Source organism: Penicillium malachiteum, assembly GCF_028827825.1.
Source record: "Penicillium malachiteum strain IBT 17515 chromosome Unknown utg000003l:1.0-4950554.0:1.0-4952489.0, whole genome shotgun sequence".
Classification (NCBI taxonomy): Eukaryota; Fungi; Ascomycota; class Eurotiomycetes; order Eurotiales; family Aspergillaceae; genus Penicillium; species Penicillium malachiteum.
Window position 1 is genome coordinate 4,704,614 of NW_026643096.1, and position 24,160 is coordinate 4,728,773.

Genomic DNA, 24,160 nt, shown 5'->3' on the forward strand with positions numbered 1-24,160 from the left:
CCCTCAACAGCCACGAGTTTAGCCAGTACTCGTGTAATATCTATCATTCATCATGCCGCAAACGAAAAAGACAGAGAAACTGGTGGAGGAAATCGAACAGCCAGACCAGGCCGAGGCTACCACAGACACTCCTAGCACCTCAGAGCCAAATGGCGACAAGCAAGAAGACGATGCGGCTGCTAAGGCCCGCGAGAGACAGCAGAGATTTAAGGCACTGAGGGAACGAGCGGTAAGAAACAGATATACACCTAAACATAGCTTTTTTATTTATGACGTTACTAATCCTTTGTTTAGAGATCTGCCAATGAGCGCAACTTGAAGGAAACTGCAGCCGAAACACAGCGACTGGCTACTGACCCCAACCTTGCGAAATCGCTGGACCGCAAGCACGACTTCGCTGCACACAAGCTCCTCAAGGCCGACACCGAAGCGGGCGGTGAAGATTTTGAACGTAAACGAGCTTGGGACTGGACGGTTGAAGAGTCAGAGAAGTGGGATCGACGTCTAGAGAAGAAGCAGCGCCATCGCGATGATGTGGCTTTCCAGGATTACACTCAAGATGCTCGAAAGGTTTACGGCCGACAGATGCGACAGCTTGCACCCGATTTGGAAGCATACGAAAAAGAGAAGCTGGCAGCGATCGAAAAGGCCGCCGCTAATGGTGACCTCGAAATCGTTGAGACGGAGGACGGGGAGATGATTGCTATCGACAAGAATGGCAGCTTTTACTCCACTGCTGACAGCGTGGGCTTTACTGACAACAAGCCGGATCGCGCAGCTGTGGACCGACTTGTTGGGGATCTCCAGAAGGCCGAAGATGAGCGCCTGAGGAAGCGCAAGGCGCGTCGCGGAGACGAGGAAGCCGATGTGACATACATCAACGACAAGAACAAGCATTTCAACCAGAAGCTTGCCCGTTTCTACAACAAGGTATGTTCTTATTTGTGTTTGCAGTGACCTTGTCAAGCAATTAACTAATCCTCCTTCTAGTACACAACGGAGATTCGGGACAGTTTCGAGCGAGGAACCATGATCTAATGCGCCATGAAAAAGAGATAATATACATGTGCTGGGCACTTTTGAATCAATGCTGGCCAAGACACTACTCGCAAAATCCGTGTGCTTTGCCATTTGCCAAATAGTCTGGCGCAGACTGATATCCATTCGATTTAAAGCATCGCTTTCCTCCAGGCCTTGGTGGCCAGTGCTTCAATTTGCTTTGTTCCGACCGCACCTCTTGTTGACTCGTCTTCCAAAGCCTCGACCACCGCTTCACCTACTGTATCGACCTTTAGAGGCTTCTCGGCCATAGCTCCGAGAAAACCAAGCTTCTTTCCCAGAAAAGTGTTTAGCTCCGATGTGACAAACCCGCCTAGAGCGATCGGCAGAGTGAACTTTCGACTGGAATCGAACATAAAGCCGGGTCTAATAAAAATGCTGCGCAGTTCTGGAAGGGTCGAGGCAATCGTTTCTTCGGCTTCCCTCTTGGTGGTGATGTATCGAGCTGGAAGGACAGGTGCGCCAGCCGCAGCGGAGATGTACACGAAGGCTGGAACATGTTCGAGGGAGGATTCTTGGGCCAGTGCGATGGCTATGTCGAAACTGTCAGTGATCTGATGAACCCGTTCGCGAATACTGGACTATGCATACCTGAATCCCTGTTCATTAACTCGTATGTCAATTGGCCATCTCTTTCCTTCGGTTCCAGAGCTTCGCCTTCTTTCCGTGAACTTAGGTCTTGACTTCCTAGTTTAGACGAACTGAATGCGCGTTGCAGTCCCCCAACTATTGGTTCTCTCCCTTGTACCACTCCTTTGTAATCGGCCTCCAGAAGAATACCCATGGAGTGTACGACCGCAGTAGCACCAGTTAAGAATGACTTGTAGCTCCCAGGCTTTAGGAGATCTGCCTTCGCCCATTCAACCGAGCTCGCCCAGCTTGGGCGCGTTGAGGAATCAGTAACGGTCTCCCATCGTGGCTCGCCGGATCGACTAGAGAAAGAGACCTTAGCATTATATTCAGATAATTCAGTATGTAGCGAGGGCTAACTACCTCAATGAAGTGACCGACCAGCCTCGAGCTGCAGCTGCTTTACAAATTCTGGACCCTGTGATTGTAGATTAGCATCGGCCCATATGCATTGAGCTGAATGCGTATCTGCGAACCTAAAAAGCCACTTCCACCGGCGACAACGAGTCTCTTGGTAGCCATAATTTCACGATAATTGATTGTTAGAAGTAGGAACTCCAGATATTCAAGGGATAAATCCGATGTATCATAGATTTAGCAAGAAATCAAGCTATGCGAAAGCTCCCGCATGCCGTCACCGGGTCACGTGTATCGCGATCGCCTTTTTCCGCGCCCGCGGCTTCACTCTTCGTCTTGAATACTATTGACTTACTCTTTACATTCTCCATCTCTTACTCAAAAACACTTCAAGATGCCCTCAACACCAGCTAACAAGCGTGTCCGAGTAAGTTCTGGCACTTTTGATGTACTCCACCTAGAAATATGCTAATCACTTCTTTAACAGGGAGTCTCAGTATTCCGCCCATTCAGTACGTCTATACACAAACCAATGGAAGTCTAGCGCCAGACCACTAACGCGCAGAATCTAGTCTTCGGCAGCGAAGCGCAACCATTTGACCCCGAGAAGAGACCCGCCAACGCACCTCCAGACCACACTCACCAATGGCGCGTTTTCGTAAAAGGCATCAACGACGAAGACATCTCCTACTGGCTGAAAAAAGTCCAATTCAAACTGCACGAGACCTACGCACAAAACGTCCGCACAATCGAAGCCCCGCCATTCGAAGTCGTCGAAACAGGATGGGGTGAATTCGAGATCCAAATCAAACTATACTTCGTTCCAGAGTCCAACGAAAAACCACAAACACTTTGGCACAGCCTAAAACTCCATCCCTATGGTCCTGATGCGGAGGGAATGAAAGAACGTCGCGAGGTCGTCATCAGTCAGAATTATGAGGAAATCATCTTTAATGAACCTGTTGAACCTTTCTACGAGGTTCTTACTGGTGGTGCGGCTGGTGCGGCCCCAAGGGCCAAGGGGAAGAATTCTAAGCAAGGGGCTGGTCGCACAGCTGAGATTCCGACTAGCGATACACCGAAGAATCCTTATTCTAGAGTTACGGAGAATAAGGAGCTTGATCGCATGGCTGAGGCGATGAAAACGGTCGATTCGATGATTAAAGATGAGAAGGATCGCCTTGTTGAGCGGGAGAAGACTCTGGCGGAGTTAAGGGAAAGTGAAGGGGTTCCTACTTCGACGAAGAAGAGGTGATCACTTAAAACTGGTTACGATGGTCTAGACCTAGACTGTTATGATTTATGACTTACCCACAACTTGCCGCATTTCTCGCTGGATCTGGTGAAGATCCAATGCTCTTTACAGCCTGGTACTCGTGTGATATCTGGGAATATCTGCATTCGCGCAATCACACCGCGATTTCGCTCTGTTGGCTGAGACCGGATTTGCGAGTTTACGTCTTGATCAGGATAATTCAAATGATCAGGCATCAACGGCTGCATAGGTCTTCTAACTGATTCATATCAGTATTTCTCGGCCAATTGATACCTCACATATGCAAAGTGCCGGCTTCAAGATCTGCGGGGTTAAACTTATGCCTATCTCCCAATGTACCATAGAATACTATCGACTTAGCAGTCAAATAATCAATCAAAAGAAAGTCATCACTCATTGAATTGCTATGCTCTATCTAAGTGTAAAAACATAGATAGGTGAAAAAAGAACTAGCCTCCAGCAGTAGGTGTGAAGGCCCTTGAGAGACACAGCAATCAGAAATTGAAGTAAGAGAAAAAAAAAAGTAAAGGCATATGCCAGACCCTTTAGCAGGTAGCGTCCTTGGTGGCATCTCTGGTCTGCCTCAGGAAAGGAATCAGACTCGTACCCCCAGTTCCATACAGTCCCGAGGGAGTCTCCTCATCTAGACCCTCTACCTGCGCACTGGCCGATGCGAGATTGACTCTCTCGCTGCCCCCCTCGTCCTTTGGGATCCCTCGACGAGCCGGGACGTGGATGTAACGAGTTACAATTTGCAAATGGGTGTCTCGAAACTCGCTCAGCATCATACAGGCCGCGTTAAAGGCCTCCTTCAGTGTAGGTCCTGCGTGAGAGGACTCCGAAATCACATACGAGCGGATGTTTGAAACATCGTCGAATGCCCCAAGGAAGTTTCGGTGTGGGGCGGGCATGTAGGTTCTCATATCCTGAAAAATGTAAGAAATAAGTCAAACTAAAGTAATAATGTTTTCAAAGTTGGCTTACCATAAGGTATCCAGTAGGACCACTTATTCCGCCAGTTGCAGAGTGATTCACACCCAAGAAGATATCAAAGGTCTGAATCAAAGAACTCTGCGCGTTACTTCCTCCACTGTATTGGCGCCACTCTCCAGAATTGTTTCCATCATTGTAGAACACGCCATAAGCTAAACCAGCGCTTGCCATGCCCTTACTTCCAGCCAACAAGGGGCGAATTTGATGGAAGAACACCTCGGGAGTGCATCGTTCATTCATGCGTTTCAGGGTATTGTTGAAATCCTGTAAGCGTTCCGTAAATTGGCAGAGTAGCGCAGCCAATAGCTCTGGCTCCTTGGCTGTTGCTGCAGCAACTGCATCTAGCATCAGTGTTAAGAGCTTGCCGCCCTTTGCTTCGATTGCAACCGAGATCACGATGAACCATTCTTCATCGGTGGTTCCAGTGAAGGAAGTCAGTGTACACAGATTGTCTGGGTCCGTGATATCTGCGCCAGGAGCCGCAGTGTAGTTCCATAGTGCTAGACCTGCGTAGGTTGCACAAGGTGGGAGTCCTAGGTGCTCTGAGATCTCGATGAAGGGCTTTGAGAGACATGTAGGAAGGTTCTATAATATTTCACAATTTATTAGTCCAAGTGAGATGAGGTTTGAAGGTGAGATAATGATTTCGAACTTGCATCTTCGGGTGACGAGCCGCCCCAGATATAGGCGTGCGTGATGAATCCAAGGATAGAGTATGCACGTCGCCATTCTGGCTCGGTTTGTAGACAATCTGTTGTCAAAAGAGGAAGATCATCTACCTTGGATCTTATCTGACCACTTTGAAGTAGAGCGGGTAGGTGATGAGCGAGGCGTTCCCAAGGCTTATAGTAGTTACTGGGGAGGATGAAGAGAGGAAGGGTGGATGGAAGGAAGCCATTCTCGGAAGAGACCTCATACTCATCCAGATTGATATTTGGGGAGTTGAGCATGTTGAAAAAGGGATTCAGAAGATGATAGGGATAACACAGTGTTTGGGGTTTGTGTTTCGTGTTTCGTGTTTCGTGAATCGTGAATCGTGAAGCGTGTGGTCGAGGTACGGGGTAGCAAACGAAGAAGTGGGAGGGTGAAGGAAGAAGAAGATGAGTGAGAGAAAAAATTATTTAATGAAGTGCAGCCTAGTGGGATCTCATATAAAATAACTAACAATGGGATCAAAATCACCTCTAAAAAACCGGCTGATATAGTTAAAACGGCTGGCATCGGTTAATTCACATTCCTATCTATAAAAGCCGGATCTTCCCCGGATCTTACTCCGGATTCCGGGGTATGATGTAATTGTTTCAGTTGATTATATTAATAACGCGCGCTATTATAGTCCGATAACATTATTGATTTTAGTATACGGAATAATGACACTTTCTAGATTAATATTCCACTCATTTTTAAGGCTAGCAAATATAAATTCAATTCTTGGTCGATTAGCCCATAAGAGTTTGGTGTGCTGCAGCTTGCATATCTGCATTCGCGTGCATTCTAGTAGCCTAAAGTAGATATTGATTGTCCTCATGCATGATAACAAATGATCTATGGAGGGGTTAACACATGTCCAAAATATCAAATTCATCTAGCTGTGAAGTCTATCCCAGATTATTCTTAAATTTGAATTCAAGTTTATAATTATAAATTAAATAGATAACAATTTGGTTAACAATTCATAATATCCATACCTGGCACATAGATACATGTGGGACCGGATAAGAGGCGGATGCGGATGCAGCATCCGGATACTACTGCACTTTCCCCCTCCAATCCGGCATAGTAGGTTCCTATAAAACGCGTCTGCATTGTGTGACTTCAAGTTCTTATCGCGTTCTCTTACTTTCCCCTGTTCATCCTACACATACTCTCTCCCTTTATTCCCCTACCCATCCCCATCACTCTCAATCCCTACTCTCTCACCCATCTACATACCAATCAACATGACTGCCAGTGAAGTCAACAAGACTAATGGGGTGAAGATGTCTAAGCCTGTGTTCACCACCACCGCCGCCTCAAAGCAATATGCAGCTGCCCTTGATTCTGAAGACCCCCTCCGCGAGCTACGCGATCTGTTCATCATTCCTTCCAAGGCCAATCTAGCTTCCAAGAAACTCGCCAAGCCAGGTAAGTAGCTTTAGCTTTGAAGTCTGATGAACGAATCATGGGACCTTGACTAACATGATCATAGGGCTTTCTGAAGATCCATGTATCTACTTCTGTGGAAACTCACTCGGTATTCAACCCAAGGCTGTTGGGAAGTATATGGAGGCTCAGCTTGATACCTGGTCATCAATTGGAGTCTGTGGACACTTCACCACTCTTGAGGATTCTCCTCTGCAGCAATGGCAGTTACTCTCAGAGCAGGCTTCTACATCCATGTGCAAGGTTGTGGGTGCCTCGGCTGAAGAGGTCGCAGCTATGGGAACCTTGACTACCAACCTGCATTTCTTGCTTGCTAGTTTCTACAAGCCGACAGAGAAGCGCCAGAAGATTCTCATGGATTGGAAGGCTTTTCCTAGTGATCATGTGAGAATCTCCATAATTCTTGTCATAAAGGTCTCAACTAATATTACATAGTATGCCATTGAATCTCACATCTCTTGGCATGGCCTCGACTCGAAGGAGAACATGGTTCTCATTGGCCCAGATGAGGGTCAATACGAGATCTCCACAGAGAAGATTATTTCTTACATCGACAAGCATGCCGAAGATGCTGCTTTGCTTCTCTTGCCCGGTATCCAGTACTACACCGGCCAGCTATTCGACATTCCCCGTATCACGGCTCACGCCCAGTCCCATGGTCTCATCGTAGGCTGGGATCTGGCGCACGCTTATGGTAACGTTGAAATTAAACTGCACGAATGGAATGTGGATTTTGCCGCTTGGTGCACATACAAGTACGGTAATGCTGGTCCTGGTGCTATGGGTGGTCTTTTCGTGCATGAGCGTCATGGTCAAGTTGATTACAGTGCCGGTGAAGATGCGCCGAAGTTCCGTCACCGACTGACTGGATGGTATGGAGGCGATCGATCTGTGCGATTCCAAATGGACAACAGTAAGTATCCCCAAACGCAAATGAATACCCCTGGAACGAAACTAATTCTGTGTCTATAGAATTCAAACCTATTCCCGGAGCTAATGGTTTCGTCATTTCCAACCCCTCAGTGATCGACCTCACTACCCTTCTTGCTGCACTGTCTGTCTTCGATCAGACTTCCATGAAGGATCTGCGTCAGAAGTCTATTAAGTTGACCGCGTACTTGGAGTACCTACTCTTGAAGGATACCACCGAGGAGACCCGCCTGTTTGAGATCATCACCCCGTCCGACCCCAATGCCCGTGGAGCGCAGTTGAGTCTGCTGCTTAAGCCCGGACTTTTACACAAGGTTGCTGAGCGCTTGCAGGATGCAGGTATTATCTGTGATAAGCGAGAGCCGGGCGTTGTTCGTGTTGCTCCTGTGCCTCTTTACAATACTTTCTCTGAGGTTTACACTTTTGTTGAGACATTCAAGGATGCTTTGGCTTCTTAAATATCAGACTTATTACTATGTCTGGTTCAAAAATGATAAGATGATCGTTTAGATGCAATGAATAACAAATGTCAACATCAATAGGAGTTTCTACCCGTCATCTTGATTCTACAAGCTGGTCAAAGAAGAATGTCTGAGTTAAATGATGATCAAAAATTTCCCACATTCCCCGTATCCCCACACCGAAGGAACTCCTGTCCCTGCGAAAAGAAGTTCGTCGCAAGAATCGAAAGCTCATCATTAGTAAACATCAGCTGTTCAGGTGAGACAACTGAGCTATGATACTCTGCACCCGACACAACAGTAGTACTGTAACCCCGAGTTTGGGAATGGGAAGACCCTTCTTCCTGTGTTAGACGTGTAGGAGCAGGTAATGGGGAAGTTTGCGAGACTTCCACTGCAGCTGTCGAGGGACCCGTGTATAGAGAGTTTCCGAAGAGTCTTCTTGCGGAGTCTGCATCACTATTTGAGGCGTATTCGAGGATTTCCCAAAATCGGGATAGATCGATTAAAAGACTTTGGTTTCGATCACTTGGATCGGATTGGTAGGTTGCTGAGACAGCGTCCTCCAGATGTTGGAGTCTTTGTGCCTGGAGTTTATATAAGCTCATGCTAGTGCCCAGGTGATTGTCAAGGGAATTGCGACATACCAGTCGGGCCATGTGAGGCCATTTCTGGCCAATTTGTTGGACGAACTTGACACATTTCGTAAATTGATCTCGTTTCTTTTCTCGGATTGTGGAGTCCTCTGTAAAGCTGAGCTGGAGCTCGATTGTAGCCACAACTGCGGCGCTATATCCCAACAAAGGATCTGAGACTAGAAATCCCTTGTCTGCAAAGTAATCGATGAAATGGACGATCCAGGTCGTATGAGTTGAGATAAGGTCGGATGTATGTTGCAGGAATATTTCAGGGATGGTACTTCTGAACGTTCGCAGACTTAACGAGAGTAATAAGGGGTGGTTCAATAGACAAAGAGTAGTGTGGTACATAAATTGATTTAGAAACCATGGTCCCCAGTACTCTCGATGATCTTGTAACTCTTCAAATGATCTTTCGCCGAGATTTGCTGGTTTGAAACGATGGGTAAGTGGCATGCGCGTCTCGAGGTTCATCTGCAGTGCCATGATCTTGGAGTATTCTGATTCTGGAGACCAGGGTGGCACATTACCCGGTCTGCCACGTAGACGGACATAACGTGCAGTTCGGGAAAATACCTCACTTAGCATAATCACGTATGCAACTATGCCTTGGTCTTGCAGTTCGCTTCTTCGGACACTTGATGTTGATGTCACTGAAGGAATTAGCCGAGCCGGTCGCGTTGGACTTTGTGGATATGGCGGCCCTCCCATTTCGGGGAGATCTAGAATTGAGAATTCGGCTCCATGGAGTCTTTTGAGAAGACATATACTCCAGAAACAGCGTCGACGCTCTTCTCGAACGATGTGGCTTGTCATGGCGCGGGACTCGACTCCGAGATTGGCGCATTGTGCAAGGTTCATGGCAAGACTGCTGTGAATACTGGAGCGGTGTGTGTTTCCATCTCGTAAATATTAGTACATAGTTGGTCAGATAGTAGCGGTCTACTAACTTGTAAAATCAACTAAACTTAAAAGACACAGGCACTGCAATGTTGAAATCTCGACTGGCCCCTCTGAAACTCTTTTCATCACCAGTCCCCGCGCTACTTCGGCGTAGCTATTTACCTGTCCGGTTGGATCACGGAAGTTGAGATATGAGTCAGAGAACCGGAGACTTAGTGCGAGAATTCCGTAAATAATTTCAATGTCGCGTCCTTGAAGACTGGTTAAGAATGTTTCTCTGTGAAATAAAGGCAGGGGTTGGGATTCGCAATATAGAAGGTATAGCTCTGCGATGGGGATAATCTCTTCCCATGTGGGAAGAATAACAGTTGAGCCCAGTCCGGATGGAGTTGCAGTGGACAATTCATTCGATGAGGAATTAGCATTAGATCTAGGAATATATCAGTAAGGTCATTGAAACTATGGCGTATTCGAGGATAGTACCCTAGATGATCAAGAACTGCTCCTAGTTTGCCTTCCAAGCTGAGCAGTCGGTCTTCCTGAATGCGTTGTTAGGGACAATTGTCATGTTGGTTGAGATCAAAACTGACCAGAGTTGAAGGTGTGGGCGGTATACTGGATCTTGATGGACCTTCAGGAGGAAGTTGTCGTCGCCTTTCCTCGTCATAGACGCATCGCTGACGTAGTCGGGCACACAGGGAGCAGACTGGTTGCTCGCCAGGACATTTGCCCTTTTTGCGTCTGAGACGTGTCAGCACGATCTCGCACGTACAAGATTCAGTTGGGTATAAGTCTTACCTGCAGGGTTCGCATGCTAGCCTAATACGCTTAGATGGGCGCTCTGGAAAAGTTGAATTTAGATCTAGTTGGATTTGGTCCGAGTCCGACGGTGGTGCCATTTCAGGTACTAGTAGTAGTATCAACTTGAATCGTGATGATGCTCTCAGTCTCAGGCTGTAGCTGAAATGGTGGACCTGTGTGGCATGTGCCAGTGGCCGAATGCTCCAACATAAGTATTCCGATTAAAGACTCGGATGACAGGAATGTTGATCAAGTGGCTCCCACGCGACTCGGAGAGTTCAAGCGGATGCCAATTTGATCCACTGGCAGAAAATAACTGCAAGAGCTGTAATACCCTCTGCAATGATGAAACTGAGTATATCGATGAGATTCGTTAGCACACTAATCGTCGCCTGAACATCATGACTAAGCGATCTGTATCGGCGCCCGGGCGGTGGCCGGAGATGGAGCGGAAGGCGGAAGTTGACATGGGTAGGTAGTATACATACTAAGTGCTTGCAAGCTTCAAGATTATTATCACTATGTACTCGTGGCATATCTCCAATGTTACTCCCGGTCCGATTTCTCCTAATTCACAATTATAAGCCCTGGAGGACGTGTCTGGCTGGCCGCAAATGCTTTCTATAACACTGGCATGAATCACGATAAAATGGCACCACCCTCATTGTTGGATATGTGAGTTCCATCCATAAGGGCCAATAGTAGACTCATAACTTGTCTGCAGCATCAATTGTAGCATAAGACCTGTACTACCTGGCCAGGACCCAATCAATAAAATCAACACTACGATTTTGAATACCAGGAAGATGAAAATCGATATCACTTGCATTGGTGGTATGTACAGCCCCAAAACAGTGAAACCATCTAACAACCACCGTGGTAGAAATACACCAATATCGAGCCAGCCCAACTCTGCATCTTATCCATCCCGCCGGATATGGGTGGATTCGTCCTCTATAATTGCTGAAAGAGCTTAGATCCAAGTCTTGTGGCCCTGTGGAAGAGGTTAGTAGATGCCCATATATATCCAACTGTGAATTGTCACTCGGTAGAAACGGAAGGGATAGAACGTACGAAGACCATACGGCACATGGCGTAGGTGGTAGCTATAATAATGAGTCAGTTGTGTTTATGAACTTGTCGAGCTTGGAATAACGCACCAGCACCGAGGCCGTAGACGGAGATGAGGTAAGGGTACATGACGTAGCCGCTACGGGAGGTCTGAAGGTCAAAATGTCAGATTGTTGTCGGGATCAGAATGGAGCATTGGTATTGTCGATTGGACTGACCTTCCACCATTGACGCTTGCCGTCGTGGTTCTGGAACAGACGCTGGTAGTAAGGGACACGGTTCTCACGGAACACGAACCTATAGCGTAAAAGCAAGAGTTAGCCATTGTAATCAGTTGATCGGCCAGTCAATTGTGCTGGGAGAGTTGTCCGTAGCAATTTGTCCATAAGTTCCGAACTGGGAAGCGAATTTCGGGCGCGCCCGGTGCCCTCGGTCGCGCAGGACCCCGAACAATTGGCAAGGAATTGGAGGCAGACGGCAGAGGAAATGGGATTGACCTACCCAGCCATACGAGGCACAGTGCGGAACATTTTGGCGGTTGGAAAGGAGAGGGGAGTGTGAGGGATGCAATAAGAGGGAATGGGGTGATGTTCAGACGTTTGATCGAGCTTCGAAGATCATGTGACTTCCCTCTTCCCTCCGCTTTTTGCCAATCACGACCGTGTGCTTATTAAGGATGGTGACTAAAGGGGAAAGCGGAAAAGAACAGCAGAAAGTGGATAGCGGGATTGGTTCTCACTGCGGAAGCTTGCTATTTCCTTCTCTGTATGATTTCCAGCATGGTCCAGCATTGGGTGCTACCCTTTTCCTTGTACCCATGCGACCGGCTCTGACTCAATTGTTGAAGAGGCCTTCTGCCCTCTCGATCATAGATTGCCTCACAGCATCTCCCATTGGAATCGAACAGCTTGATTCAAGATACACGCGTCTTCGATGCCAGTCGCAATGTGCCAAACAGTCGCACTTGGCCGGCGATGATACTGCTGGTGGGGTTAAAGGGCACCGAACGAGACCCCTATGGCGACCCAAAGCCAAAAAGAAGGAACTAAGTTTCGCTGTTTACGATATTGAACCAACCCACGACGACGACTCGGAATCTCACGTCCACGGAAATCGTTCAACCTCGAGTGACCCCGCGAAGACCCCTTCTCAGCAACTACGACTGGATCCAGAGAGATTAGAGTTCGAATCAGATATCGGACACACCGATGAACCAGGGTCACGATTGGTGGATCTGCCTGAGCACAGAAACGACTTTGAGCTTTGGGAGGAGCTTCTTCGATTCCGTCAGCGACATTACGGAGACAAGGGGACTGAAACAATATGGGAGGGAATGACACAACGAGTTGATGGACTGCAAATCCCTCTTTCTGGAGATCGTGCAGACTTCTTCTGGCAAAGTTTTGTGAGTCTCGGTCTGAAACGCGAGATCTTCCTGCGAGAGGTTATGAACTACGCAATATCAATTTGGGGAGATGATGGTGAGTGCTGGCCACGACTCCATGAGTATGTGGTGGGCGGTCTGCTGGAACGAGGAATGGACAAACAGGCGATTGAATGGCATCGAAAACTTCAGAACTCAAAGCTAGCACAGCCCGGAGACCTCCCACGAATCCTTCCACATGTTGTGTCACCGCCAAAACTTGCGCCCACCTCTGATCTACTTCTGTTGTCTGGTGTTCAATCTGCAACCCGGTCGAAGGGAACTCGTTTGCGGCTTAGAACCTTGAAGGAACTATGTCGTGAGGTCGACCATAATGTGTATGGCCTGGTCATTAAAAGTATCCTCGAACAAGGTCACGGAGAACACGCATTAGCAATGCATAACTGGTTGACAGCTCGGCAAGACCATCCGCAATCAATGAAGGAAATAGATCCGCTGTTGGACTACACAAGAGATTATGGACTCCGGCAAGAATATGACAATCTCCGAGAGTATGCCCAAACGAGATTTCCGTCACCATCATGTGGATCAGAGGTGTCAGAGAAGACACTTGACGCGAAAGAGGCAGAGCGCCAAGATGAAGAGGTCTCTCTCGGCAAAAAACACTCATACAGGGATGATCTCGCCGCTAGACTATTTGCGACTCGCGCGTTGAATATGGATATGGTTATTGGTGGACTCAGGATGATTGGTGTTTCACAAATTGGTCCACGCACTCTGCGAGAAATGGCCTTGAGAGTTCAGGATGGCCAAGAGATCCTGGCCAATCTTAAATTGCTTCGTTTGTCTGGTATCTCAGTAGCAGACAGCGTCTTCACTCGACTAGTTCCGAAGCTTGCTGCTCAGAATCGAGAGTTCCTCCTTTCCGACTTGTTACAGAGTGACCATCACCCGGATGTCTTGGAGGATCGGCAAGTCCAGGAATCTCTTTTGGTTTCTTACTACATGGCGCGCGACTGGAGGCAGTACAATATTTCCCTTGCGATTCTGGCTGAGCATTTCCCAAATTGCCCCGACTTAATGGACATTCATTTCCGTAAGCATTTGGCCGCTGGGGAGCTTAGTGCCGCATCGAAGGTCGTGGACGAACTCACTCTGCGCGGCAGGACTTTGAGTGAAGATAGCGTGGACTTTATGGCAGACAAGCTGCTACCTAATCGCCGCATGCATCATAGACCACAGCAATCCGAGGGAATATCCGAACGTGATGCAATGATCTTTCTATTCGGAGTCCTCCAGCGGGTGGTTCCTACTGGATGCTATGTCAGTGCAGCATTTTGGGAAGAATTCCTGAAGCGCCTGGGTATGGGTAATTACTGGGATGAATTACGGGAATGTTGTCTCTGGCTTGCTCAGCAGTATGCCCATGGACCAGCCGAAAGCGACAAACACCGGGGAATCTTTTTATCTCAAGCACCATCCGTCAAAGCCGACAGCAGGGTGCTTACGCTTGTTCTGGGTGACAAGATGCAGCAAGCCATCGTTGCCTGGGGATTCCAGTTCCGCGTGACTCGTGACACGGAGGCTAAATGCGCCCTTCAACACCCAGCTACTGGTGACAAACTGATTCCTTGGGTTCGGGGTCTTTTACTTCTCCGCGAACTAGAGCAAGCCGGTCTTACTCTCCACGCGGGCCCCATTCGCTCGGCGACTCGAATTCGGTTGAACCTGCTTTTTGGAACATACTCGCACTCTGCAGTGCGTCTTAATCGCATGTTGCGACGGGTGAACCCTTATCATCTCGGTCGCGTGCTGGACGATATCAAGCTTGCCTGGGGCGAGTCTTTATTTGATGAAGAGGAAATTGAGCGACCTGAGCAGCTCGTCAACCCTCCTCGTACGTTGCGATCGCGGAAGAATTCTGCTAAAGTTATTTTGTCACAACGAAGAGCTCGATAGATGTCATAATCAATGTACATAGTTAGTAGTAATATGGATGAAACGTATACCCCCCCCCACCAGTGTGTTAGCCTGTGTCAATTGCCATAGTGGATACTAGTACGTAGTAACATTTGAACTAGTCTCCTAGTTATCTAGACCCTTGCGTCTACATGTAATACTGAACCTGCATATGTGTATCTTGAGTAATACCGTCGTCAACATTAAAATTTAGACCAATACATCCATGAATGTAAGAAAAAATCTGCCTATAGCCAAGAAGTGAGTCGTGGCTGTGACTCCATATGATCTAAGAATAGTTGAGACGGCAACGCGGCCTGGACCCGCCTTAGTATGGATCGACAGAGTAAACATTCCCCATATTATTCCTTATTCTCTTCTTGACCTGAATTTAACCTGGATCGTATTCCAATTCCTATCAAGAGAATCAAAAGAATAAATCCTTCAATATGCGACCTTCATACTGGTTACCCCTTTTGCCAGCGCTCGCCAGCGCATTAAATGTTCGCTCCACCGCCTGCAACAACTCCCCTCTTCTTTGCGACAAGACTTATGGCGAGATCACACATTTGGGCGCTCACGACAGTCCGTTCTTACGGGACTCGAGTACAGATGATTCCCTTTTTGGAGATCAGTATGTTCAAGTCAGCATCTTTAAACAACTCGTCTAATCCTCTACTAGATACTACGATACCACAACCCAACTCTCCGCAGGCGTCCGTCTAGTAACCGCTCAAGTACACAACAGCAACTCGGAATGGCGACTATGTCACAGTAGCTGTGATTATCTGGATGCGGGATTACTGAAAGACTGGCTCGAGGATATAAAGACTTGGCTAGATGATAATCCGAACGAGGGTGCGTCTACTACCATACACTAGAGAAGGACAAAACTAACAGTCTATTCTGTGCAGTTGTGACAATCCTCCTCGTAAACTCAGACGATGCGAGCGCCTCAGACCTAGGCACAATCTACGAAAATGCAAACATCACCAGCTACGCCTACGAACCCAGTTCCCTAACAACCGCCCCATCCACCTGGCCAACCCTCCAAGAAATGATTAACAACGGAACCCGTCTCGTTAACTTCGTCGCATCCCTTAACACAAGTTCCGATTACCCATACCTTATGTCAGAATGGGACTTTATCTGGGAAAATCAGTACGATGTTACCAGTGCTTCGAATTTCAGTTGTGAGCCGAACCGTCCTTCGGAATACGACAATGAGCTCTCCTCGGCGCTTTCCTCGAATCTCCTCCCTTTCATGAATCACTTCTTATACTCTTCTATCAGTATCTCAACTTATGATATCGAGTATCCGAATGCTAGCTATGTCTCCACTACGAATGCTGCATCTGGTGGTACGGGTAACCTCGGAAGCACAGCCACGAAATGCAAGAGCGATTATAATGGCCGTCAACCGACTTTCATTCTCGTGGATTTCTTTAACCGTGGCCCAGCCATTGATACGGTTGATAGTTTGAATAATGTTACCAACCCTGTTGGAAGAACTTCGGTTTCGACTTCGGCGTCTACAAGTGATGCTTCTACTACCAATGGCGTCCTTACTACCTTGGTTGATTTGGCGGAGTCTGCTCGTTCGGGAGAGAATGTTACCCTTGGTCATTGGATTTGGGCGGCAGGTGCCTGGGGGACTATCCTTGGAGGAGGTATTTCTCTTTAGATTTACCTCATGTCATGATTCTTGTTCATTGTGTATGCTTTGGGTTGTATTTGTTTTGAATTTGGAAGTTTGACTTGTTGATTCAAGTCCTGAAATCATGAGGGTATATAGAGGGGTCAATATGGGTTACGGTACGGCGTTTGGTTACTGAATGATGAAACGAATGACTTGTTCAACCTTGAATTTGTGAGAGTTTTCAGTGTCTAAAAGGATACACCATGTTGAATAGCAGTCAAAATAGCGAATACATTAAGAACATGGGTGCTTCATGTCCGAGTCTTCGAGTCGCACATAGATACGCACTTCAAGTAATACTGGTAGATGGATAGCATTAGATTAAGCCCAGCCAGCCTTCAAGTTATCAAATGCATCTCCTGCCTTGTATGCCTCTGCCGCCGCGTATCCTGCAGCCGCCCTACTCGTATCAGTCTGCTTCTGATCCGTAGCTAATAACTGCTTCACCTTATTCACCTTATCCTCAGCAGTCTGCTCTTTATCCGTCCTGAATTCATATCAGTTATTAGTGAAATACTCCTATGAAAAGGTGCATAGCAATTTGGGAGAAAGGTGAAACTAAATACCTCGATCCAACACGGATATCAGTTTGAATACGCACAACACCTTGTTCGTGTAGTAGTGTATGTGCCTGTCCAATAACTTCGTGTACACGATCCCAGGAACCCTCTACGTGACTGTTAGATACATAACCCCGAAAAAGAGAAATAGAAAGGATTATGATCCTCAGATGTCTCTCAGAGCTCCTTAGGCTTCCAGTGACTGTGAACTCGGAGTAAAACTACTCCGGTATAAACTCACCGAGTGTCGTCCCAGCCGAATGCATCGTATACTTCACGCCTGATGCCTCGATAAGTCGCTGGACATCAGCGATCTGGGCAGAGACTGATGCCGACTCGGTGCCGATCTGCCATGCGTTAGTCACTACATATTCCGAGGTTAGAGCTGGAGGTTAAGTTAGGGGACTCACGGGGATAAGGCAGAAGTCTGCGAGGCAGTGCTCTGGTGTGCGGAGGGATTTATAGTCCATTTTGCGTTTCCAGTGGTTCAATGTTGGGATGACTCGGACTCGGAATTGTGCCAATGGTTGTACGGTGCAGTGTGGGGAGATGTTAATTGTAATGGTGGGGTCGGAGGTTATTTGCCAGTTGGTTAGTATTCCGGGAGTCCTCTATGTTCATCCAGTAATGAAATTTGAATGGACGATATAGATCATAATTATGGAAAAACATGAAAGTTAACAGTATATCGTCAAAAGTCTGACTATTGATATCAAGTCCATGGATTACTTAAGTATTGGAATTAAGAGCGTGTAAGTACTTCGGCAGTCGACTTGGAAGATACATGTGCCAGACTCGGAGTTATCATCGCGGTTCTCGGGGGATTAATTATCTTCGTTATTATTCTTATTCAAAAAAAGAGTTCATAAGCCCATAGACATGCATGAAGACCGGATAATGGACGAGTAAAAAAAGAGGAAATCGTCATGGTGCAGTAGCAAAAATACCATCCGTGCCATCCCAGAAAATAACAGAATTAATTATGATATTAAAATGAGGGCTCCAGTGTTGAGCTGGCGTTTTGTAGTGCACAGTCGCTGAGATCATTGGAGTTGGATCCATTATACCATCCATCGTCAATTAAATTGACCTCGAGCTTCCTCCAATACGTAGATTTTCCACCGGCTCCTGTCTTCAAGTCAAGATCACCGAGACGAATCTCAACTGGAGATTTTTCATCGTGTGGAATCTATTCCGCGTTAGTCTGGGGTGGGACTGGAGGGTTTGTGTGCACCTACCCTGATAAACATTGTGCAATCTCGTATTGTCATATCAAGTGATGTCCTCTGAGATGTAGCGGGCGGTCCAAGTAGACCGACCTGATTGCAGGAGACCTGCTGAGTCCGTAATCTCTGCAGGGTTGGATTCCGATGTAGGATGCGCGCTAATCGCGCTCGGTCATTACAACCCTTGATAAAGGATGTTGCGTGGAGAATCCGATCAAAGCATTCCGAGACAAGATCCAAAGGACAAAACGATCGTTGCTCTTTCATGCCCATTACTCGCAAATCTTGGTTCTTCATCTCTCTCAAGGCACATGTCCGACACCGACGTGCTGTAGTAGGTGCAGAAGGCGACTGTGTGAGCCATTTCGGCTTCAGTTCTGCGAGGGTCGCACCGGGCTCATTGAATGTCGTCATATCGGTAATCAATAACCCGTATGGTTCATGAAGACAAAGATACCCGCCATGTCGCTTTTTAGGTCTCTGACCGCTAATTTCAGCAGCGTGAAGTTGCTCGTTGCAGCTTCGGAGAAGGCCACTAGGAAGTAAGATAAGAGCTTGATCGACCAACTCATCCGCTTTGAATAGTGGTCGCACAATCGTATTGAAATTGCGATTAATCTCTTTGTACGGTATATCTGCCGCGGTGTCTTTCCGTAGGCGGAGAAGTTTCCCTCGAAACCGCGGCGGCACATCCACCGCAATTGGCGAGACTGCTTTGAGATCTCGGTCTCGACCGATCGGTGTAGATAGCACTGGGGCTGAAACAAAGCGGTAGATCACATTGGCTCCACCTTCTGCAAGGTAGACGAGCTGAACCCCAGGGGGAAGCTCAAGGAGACTGGGGTTGGTCATTCGAGGAATTTTTACCAAGTTTTAAAAGAGATTTCGAGAGGAACCAAAGAAAGAAAGGTTACCCGACTTGACCAAATTTGAAAAGGCGGAGGGAGCGTGCACGCGTCCGGGTGATAGATCAGCGAAGACTGGGGGATGGGGTGCAGGGATTAGCTGCTGCTGTGGGGGGTTATCATCAGTGGCGCCCTAGGGGCGATCATAGTGGAAGCGCGATAGTCGAGGGATTTCCCCACAACCAGAAAGAGGTTAACGAGAAAATGTTCCTCAGGAGTGAAGGGATTGCAGATGATGAAGAAATTGTGAAATCGAAAAAAGAAAAGAAGAAAAGAAGAAGCATCGAAGGAAGAAACACCAGTTGATTCGGCAATTTAGATTATGCCTGTGGATTCCGCTTTGTGTAAGCGTCAACTGGTCAACTGGTATGGTGTAGGACCAAGGTCAGCACTACTTTGTGACATGGAGGTAGATATAGATATAGAGATCATAATATATGGAAAATAAATGGAAACTTTTTTCAATGAATTTGTGCAGAAAAGAACCTCAATTCTTGATCAACACCACCCTGAATGGAAGAATATGGTGGAGCCTCTAAATGATAGATCGATGAACAGAACATAAAATTCAATGGACAAGAAAACTCAGCCGGAATATTGAAAGTAAGAAGCACAAAGGTATAATAACATGAAGATTATAAAAAGAGAAATGCGTATAAGCAGTCTAAGTCGAAATGAGGAATTTTTCAAAAATGAAAGGTCTCTAATAGTCTCGGCCAGCAATGGCTTAGTCTCTCGGACTTCTTATCAGGTGAATCTCTCAACAAGAACTTTAGTTCTGAGCTGGTGAGCCTGGGGCTGCCACATCCTGAGCACCGACAGGCACCGTCTTAGACTCTGGACCAGTGCTGCCCTCTTCACCCTGTGGAGCCTTGGGAGGAACTTGAACGGAAGCAGGAGATGGATCTGCAGATGGGAGGGGGATAGCATGTGGGACCATAGAGGGAGTCTGAACGGAGTTAGGAGATGGCACAGCAGGCAAAGAGCTGACTGCTGGTGAGCTCGGTGTGGCAGATGGCTGCTTCACGAAAGAAGAGAACTGAGCTGGGGTTTCAGACGGGATAGCAGGCAGTGTTGGATTCTCAGCAGCTGCCTTAGATGATGAGGATTGCTTAAGCATCTTCTCCAACTGCTGCAACTCCGCTGCCTCTTCCGCACCTTGGTACTGTCTCTTAGCAAGCTTAGGTGTTGGTGTTGGGGTTGGGGTTGGCAATGGGATAGATCCAGAGCCAACACTGGGGGTCAGAGAAGGCGTAGGTCTTCCATACTTCTTGATAAAGGAGCTTGGGACTGCAGAGGCGGGAGGCTTTGCTGGGACTGCGAGTGAGGAGCCTGGCAGAGATTCAGAAGGCACAGATGGAACTGAGTGCGAAGAGCTTGGGTGAGGCGGCATAGTTGGGATCGCCAGCGAGGAGCTTGGCTTGACAGACGGGATTACAAATGAGGAGCTTGAGTGCTCGGGCACAGATGGCATTGAGAATGATGAACTTGGCCGGATAGATGGAATTGCAAACGAGGAGCTTGCATGCCCAAGCACAGGTGTGATTGCGGGCGAGGAGCTTGGCTTAGGGATGGCTTCACTCGGACGTGGAGCATCTTCCCCAGTAGCATCCTGAGATTCAGCAGGAACCTTAGGCCCATCAGGACCCTGAGATTCAGCAGGGGGAGCCTCAGGTCCAGGCTTCTGGTGCGGATGCTCTAATCCCTCATTCTCCAAAGCTGGATTTCCATAGTAAGCCCGTCTGGCTGCACCCTCCAATCGCTTTCCCAGTTGGCCCACTGGCAGCTCATTGACCGAACCAACACCATTGTTGTCAGCACTGGCAATCACTGGGACATTCCAGATTGCCAGACTGGACAAGATAAGGATATTTTTAAGATGCATTTTGGGGGACAACGAATGGGATTGATAGAATATTGAGATCAAACGAGTGTATTTATGTGAATGTAGAACTAATGATTTGAGAAAAGCCAGCGGAGAATGCTATATATGACTTCCTGATCTACCATGTTCAAATTCGATGCGTATCGCGGCATTTAATATTATGCAACTGATATCATGTATAATGGTTGATCTACAGGGTCTAGCGATGATCAGGGGCTAAGTCAATTGATTGCAATAGACAATAGAACCCCTAGACTCGGAGGTGCACAAGTCATCAATAATTCGCGCATTCAGATCGCCACGGTACTCATGAAAATTTCTTTCAGTTGATACTCTTGAGGTTCGCATATGATTTCATGTAGGTAAGGCTTCAGGTATGTGGAAGTTATCTGCTACATAATAAATGATCAAGGGGTGTTAACGAATTGCTTAAATATTGCATTAAGAAACTTCAGATCTACTTACTCTATACTACGCACCTGGGGCAGTACTGAGTCTACTTAAGTCACACAGATTCAAGTTCATCAGGCATATCATTTCAAATGTTCCTAACAGACTCGAGCTTCACACAACAATCTGACCTCTAAGTCGCTCTTCCCCTCTCTGAAGACAAATTCCAAATTCAGTCAATTGACATGAAAGGGAAAATACACTTAAATACCGCTCCGGACTCCTCCTACGCTGAATATTCTATCCCATGTTCTATTAGCCGCTAGTAGTTATGCCAGGGCTATAGAGTTCTCTATTTCACACAGAGACATCAGGTCGCTGCTCGAAAAGCGAGTGCATCGGAGAAAATAGCAGCTGCCCCTTGAATTCTGGGCCTCCTTCTACCTCGGCATCTTTCATCGCACGCAGTTCATCCCAGGATATCCACTTCCACTCTGCACACTTGTTCGGCTCAAGGATCTATGTAATTTGATCCATTTAGTAACGCGATACAAAAAGGGGGTAAGGGGGACAAAAGCAATATGCGATAAACATACCTCCGGCTCAGCGGCTGAGTCAGAGACAATACCCCTCAGGAAGATGGTAATGTAGTGTTTCTTTTCTGCTGCCATGACATTGTTCGTAGCAGTAATATACTCCACGTTCAGAACATCCAGTCCGGTTTCTTCCTTAGCTTCTCGTACGGCGCATGTTTCGAACGACTCGCCATGCTCAATATGTCCTCCCGGGAGGGCCCATGTGCCTATTACACTCTGTTAATTGGGGTTATTACATGAGTGCATTCATCTAGACTTACCTGCTCCATGACTTCCCATCCTCTGCCCGAGGACAAATTTGCCATCGGGCCTCACAATGAAGAGGGCTACACCGACTCTTGGATTGGGAAGAGTGGGATCATCGGGGGAATTAGGAGTGGGAGACATGGTGACTGAGATCGGCAGTTTTGCTTTTTTCTCGATCGATGAATTTGCTGCAAGCGCTAGGGCGCCACTTGCACAAGTATGTGGGGCGTGCGGGCGGGGTTAGAAGAGCAAAGATGAAGGAGGAAAATAATTGTCCGTGCTTGCAGATGCAGGTCTGATCGTGAGATGAAAAGCTGAGATGAGATATTCTGCGACTCTTATGTAGAAGATTTCCTTTCTTTGAAATAAAATTTTTGAAAACCGAACTTCTTAATAGATGAGAAATAATAGTTCCCTTTCATATAAACCGTGCCCAAATTAATGAAACAGCCTTGTACTGGGTATAGTGCAAGGCTTTGTGGCGGAGTCGAGGCTCATCCAGGCACCCGAGTGACAATTTGACAAAGGCAGATTGCATTTCGGCCTCAGGCATCTATATAGTGTTGGACAACAGCGCATACTGTTGGTACTCCGTACTTGGTACAGATCTTGTGCGAGTTCAAGAATGTACCTTAGTACTCTCACGGACAAGATCTACAGGAGAGCTAGTCTCATGAGTCTCATCTACGTCACAATAGTACCCCACATCATGTATCACACAGCTGAAAGGCTGCAGTATTTTTACTCTGTACGTCCCAACTTGAACCATTATAGTTTCATCTCACCGCTCCTTTCTAGAATCATTATGACAGAAATAATATTAATAGAGCCCAAGAAATACGGAGTGAAAAACACGAAACATTACTTCAAATAAATCATGTCTATGGCACAGCTGAAACGTAGAATGTAAGCGCCTTGAGTCACATCCATAGATCTATAATGATCTGGTACTAGTGGCCGAGAATAATCCAAATTTATGCGGTCAAGATCAATTATTGTTTTCATCTCATTATTGAGTGACAATGGATAAAACGGGTCCTCCATAAGACTCGGACCTGTTCCGTTCTGTGTTACCTGAAGATGTGATGCATCATGTTTGAATCTCCGTGTTCATGCATGAAAGGAAGCTTATTGATGTCTGAAAAATTGGCGGCTTTTACCTAGGTAGTAGGTAAGAGCCCTATGTCATTCATTCTCTCAAGTTAATTTTAATTATGGACATACACACAACCTTGCTAAGGTGTAAATCTATATGAAAATAATTGGGCATTTTAAGCTTGGGTTCAAGGGCTTATTAGGCTTGTTTCGGGGGCTATGACCCAATTCATACACAGGGCGTCCATTGACAGCGTTCTTTTACTTCAATCCTCTAGCCAAGTCTTTAATGAGCTGGGATTCATATTTGCCAGGTGCTCTTTATCTCATCTGACACGCGGCATCAAATGGTGGCGTCGGAGCCCTCAGCCTTGGGAGTGTTCCGAGTCTTGACCCGCTTGACCCGCCTCGGACGATGTATTGCTACACGTATGGATATTATGAGGAACTATGATGACTTGTTCATGGAAATGAATAGAGAATTAGAATGATATGATAATAATATTACACCGCAGTGGCAAATCACTAGCAATACTCAAGTTTGCACTATGTTTCAACTTGAAAGAGATCAATATCATATGCAGCATCTACTGGGTATCACCTTGAAATCAACAGGTGCAAAAACTTGAGTTCAAATGTTTGAATGTCCAGAGTACTACAGTCTGTACAGCCCTGGAAGAAACACACTTTGGTCCACGTTCTTCTTCCCCACAGTCCGTGTTCTATATTCTATGAGATATCAATGGCCCGTGCGCATACCATTCAGCTCCGCCACTTACCTGAAAGGGTAACTTGAAGACTAACAACTAGTAGTATGCAAGTCCTCAGCTTTTTAACAGCTCGCTGCTTGCTGCTAGCCGCCCGGGCAGAGAAGTATTTCGAGAAAAAATGCTGTCCTGCATGAAGGATTCAACACTAGCTCTAACTCAGAAGCTCCGGAACTCAATCCGTGGA

At 46.9% G+C, this 24,160-nt stretch overlaps 14 protein-coding genes across 14 annotated transcripts; 5 read left to right on the forward strand and 9 right to left on the reverse strand.

Annotated features, from left to right (window-relative positions):
* Window positions 1-52: 52 nt before the first annotated feature.
* Window positions 53-1,038, forward strand: N7483_008045 (pre-mRNA-splicing factor SYF2; the record flags this gene model as incomplete). The annotated part of the gene is made up of 3 exons (XM_057091482.1): window positions 53-229; window positions 295-930; window positions 991-1,038. 3 exons carry the CDS (start codon window positions 53-55, stop codon window positions 1,036-1,038), a joined length of 861 nt encoding a protein of 286 aa, XP_056946223.1.
* Window positions 1,039-1,169: 131 nt separating this feature from the next.
* horA (ubiquinone biosynthesis protein COQ11) lies at window positions 1,170-2,211 on the reverse strand (the record flags this gene model as incomplete). Its single annotated transcript, XM_057091483.1, has 4 exons — window positions 1,170-1,591; window positions 1,651-1,991; window positions 2,053-2,107; window positions 2,166-2,211. The coding sequence occupies 4 exons, from the start codon at window positions 2,209-2,211 to the stop codon at window positions 1,170-1,172; spliced, it is 864 nt and encodes a 287-aa protein (XP_056946224.1).
* A 229-nt stretch (window positions 2,212-2,440) lies between these two features.
* On the forward strand, window positions 2,441-3,301 carry yaf9 (YEATS domain-containing protein YAF9; the record flags this gene model as incomplete). The annotated part of the gene is made up of 3 exons (XM_057091484.1): window positions 2,441-2,473; window positions 2,534-2,558; window positions 2,619-3,301. 3 exons carry the CDS (start codon window positions 2,441-2,443, stop codon window positions 3,299-3,301), a joined length of 741 nt encoding a protein of 246 aa, XP_056946225.1.
* Window positions 3,302-3,325: 24 nt separating this feature from the next.
* Window positions 3,326-3,537, reverse strand: N7483_008048 (uncharacterized protein; the record flags this gene model as incomplete). Its single annotated transcript, XM_057091485.1, has 2 exons — window positions 3,326-3,331; window positions 3,358-3,537. The coding sequence occupies 2 exons, from the start codon at window positions 3,535-3,537 to the stop codon at window positions 3,326-3,328; spliced, it is 186 nt and encodes a 61-aa protein (XP_056946226.1).
* A 330-nt stretch (window positions 3,538-3,867) lies between these two features.
* Window positions 3,868-5,265, reverse strand: N7483_008049 (indoleamine 2,3-dioxygenase; the record flags this gene model as incomplete). The annotated part of the gene is made up of 3 exons (XM_057091486.1): window positions 3,868-4,248; window positions 4,307-4,900; window positions 4,972-5,265. The coding sequence occupies 3 exons, from the start codon at window positions 5,263-5,265 to the stop codon at window positions 3,868-3,870; spliced, it is 1,269 nt and encodes a 422-aa protein (XP_056946227.1).
* Window positions 5,266-6,255: 990 nt separating this feature from the next.
* Window positions 6,256-7,845, forward strand: N7483_008050 (kynureninase; the record flags this gene model as incomplete). The annotated part of the gene is made up of 4 exons (XM_057091487.1): window positions 6,256-6,439; window positions 6,504-6,841; window positions 6,893-7,370; window positions 7,430-7,845. 4 exons carry the CDS (start codon window positions 6,256-6,258, stop codon window positions 7,843-7,845), a joined length of 1,416 nt encoding a protein of 471 aa, XP_056946228.1.
* Window positions 7,846-7,994: 149 nt separating this feature from the next.
* Window positions 7,995-10,288, reverse strand: N7483_008051 (C6 transcription factor; the record flags this gene model as incomplete). The annotated part of the gene is made up of 6 exons (XM_057091488.1): window positions 7,995-8,435; window positions 8,496-9,388; window positions 9,437-9,819; window positions 9,873-9,928; window positions 9,980-10,130; window positions 10,188-10,288. 6 exons carry the CDS (start codon window positions 10,286-10,288, stop codon window positions 7,995-7,997), a joined length of 2,025 nt encoding a protein of 674 aa, XP_056946229.1.
* Window positions 10,289-11,163: 875 nt separating this feature from the next.
* N7483_008052 (cytochrome c oxidase subunit 7) lies at window positions 11,164-11,791 on the reverse strand (the record flags this gene model as incomplete). The annotated part of the gene is made up of 5 exons (XM_057091489.1): window positions 11,164-11,184; window positions 11,265-11,296; window positions 11,351-11,411; window positions 11,480-11,558; window positions 11,763-11,791. 5 exons carry the CDS (start codon window positions 11,789-11,791, stop codon window positions 11,164-11,166), a joined length of 222 nt encoding a protein of 73 aa, XP_056946230.1.
* A 146-nt stretch (window positions 11,792-11,937) lies between these two features.
* N7483_008053 (uncharacterized protein) lies at window positions 11,938-14,604 on the forward strand (the record flags this gene model as incomplete). Its single annotated transcript, XM_057091490.1, has 1 exon — window positions 11,938-14,604. The coding sequence occupies one exon, from the start codon at window positions 11,938-11,940 to the stop codon at window positions 14,602-14,604; it is 2,667 nt and encodes an 888-aa protein (XP_056946231.1).
* A 449-nt stretch (window positions 14,605-15,053) lies between these two features.
* On the forward strand, window positions 15,054-16,288 carry N7483_008054 (uncharacterized protein; the record flags this gene model as incomplete). The annotated part of the gene is made up of 3 exons (XM_057091491.1): window positions 15,054-15,238; window positions 15,287-15,462; window positions 15,519-16,288. 3 exons carry the CDS (start codon window positions 15,054-15,056, stop codon window positions 16,286-16,288), a joined length of 1,131 nt encoding a protein of 376 aa, XP_056946232.1.
* A 336-nt stretch (window positions 16,289-16,624) lies between these two features.
* N7483_008055 (thiamine-binding protein) lies at window positions 16,625-17,333 on the reverse strand (the record flags this gene model as incomplete). Its single annotated transcript, XM_057091492.1, has 4 exons — window positions 16,625-16,790; window positions 16,870-16,972; window positions 17,105-17,210; window positions 17,274-17,333. 4 exons carry the CDS (start codon window positions 17,331-17,333, stop codon window positions 16,625-16,627), a joined length of 435 nt encoding a protein of 144 aa, XP_056946233.1.
* A 518-nt stretch (window positions 17,334-17,851) lies between these two features.
* On the reverse strand, window positions 17,852-18,941 carry N7483_008056 (inositol-pentakisphosphate 2-kinase; the record flags this gene model as incomplete). Its single annotated transcript, XM_057091493.1, has 2 exons — window positions 17,852-18,052; window positions 18,102-18,941. 2 exons carry the CDS (start codon window positions 18,939-18,941, stop codon window positions 17,852-17,854), a joined length of 1,041 nt encoding a protein of 346 aa, XP_056946234.1.
* Window positions 18,942-19,766: 825 nt separating this feature from the next.
* N7483_008057 (uncharacterized protein) lies at window positions 19,767-20,879 on the reverse strand (the record flags this gene model as incomplete). The annotated part of the gene is made up of 1 exon (XM_057091494.1): window positions 19,767-20,879. One exon carries the CDS (start codon window positions 20,877-20,879, stop codon window positions 19,767-19,769), a length of 1,113 nt encoding a protein of 370 aa, XP_056946235.1.
* A 747-nt stretch (window positions 20,880-21,626) lies between these two features.
* Window positions 21,627-22,252, reverse strand: N7483_008058 (nucleotide triphosphate diphosphatase NUDT15; the record flags this gene model as incomplete). The annotated part of the gene is made up of 3 exons (XM_057091495.1): window positions 21,627-21,788; window positions 21,866-22,071; window positions 22,126-22,252. The coding sequence occupies 3 exons, from the start codon at window positions 22,250-22,252 to the stop codon at window positions 21,627-21,629; spliced, it is 495 nt and encodes a 164-aa protein (XP_056946236.1).
* Between the last annotated feature and the right edge of the window lie 1,908 nt (window positions 22,253-24,160).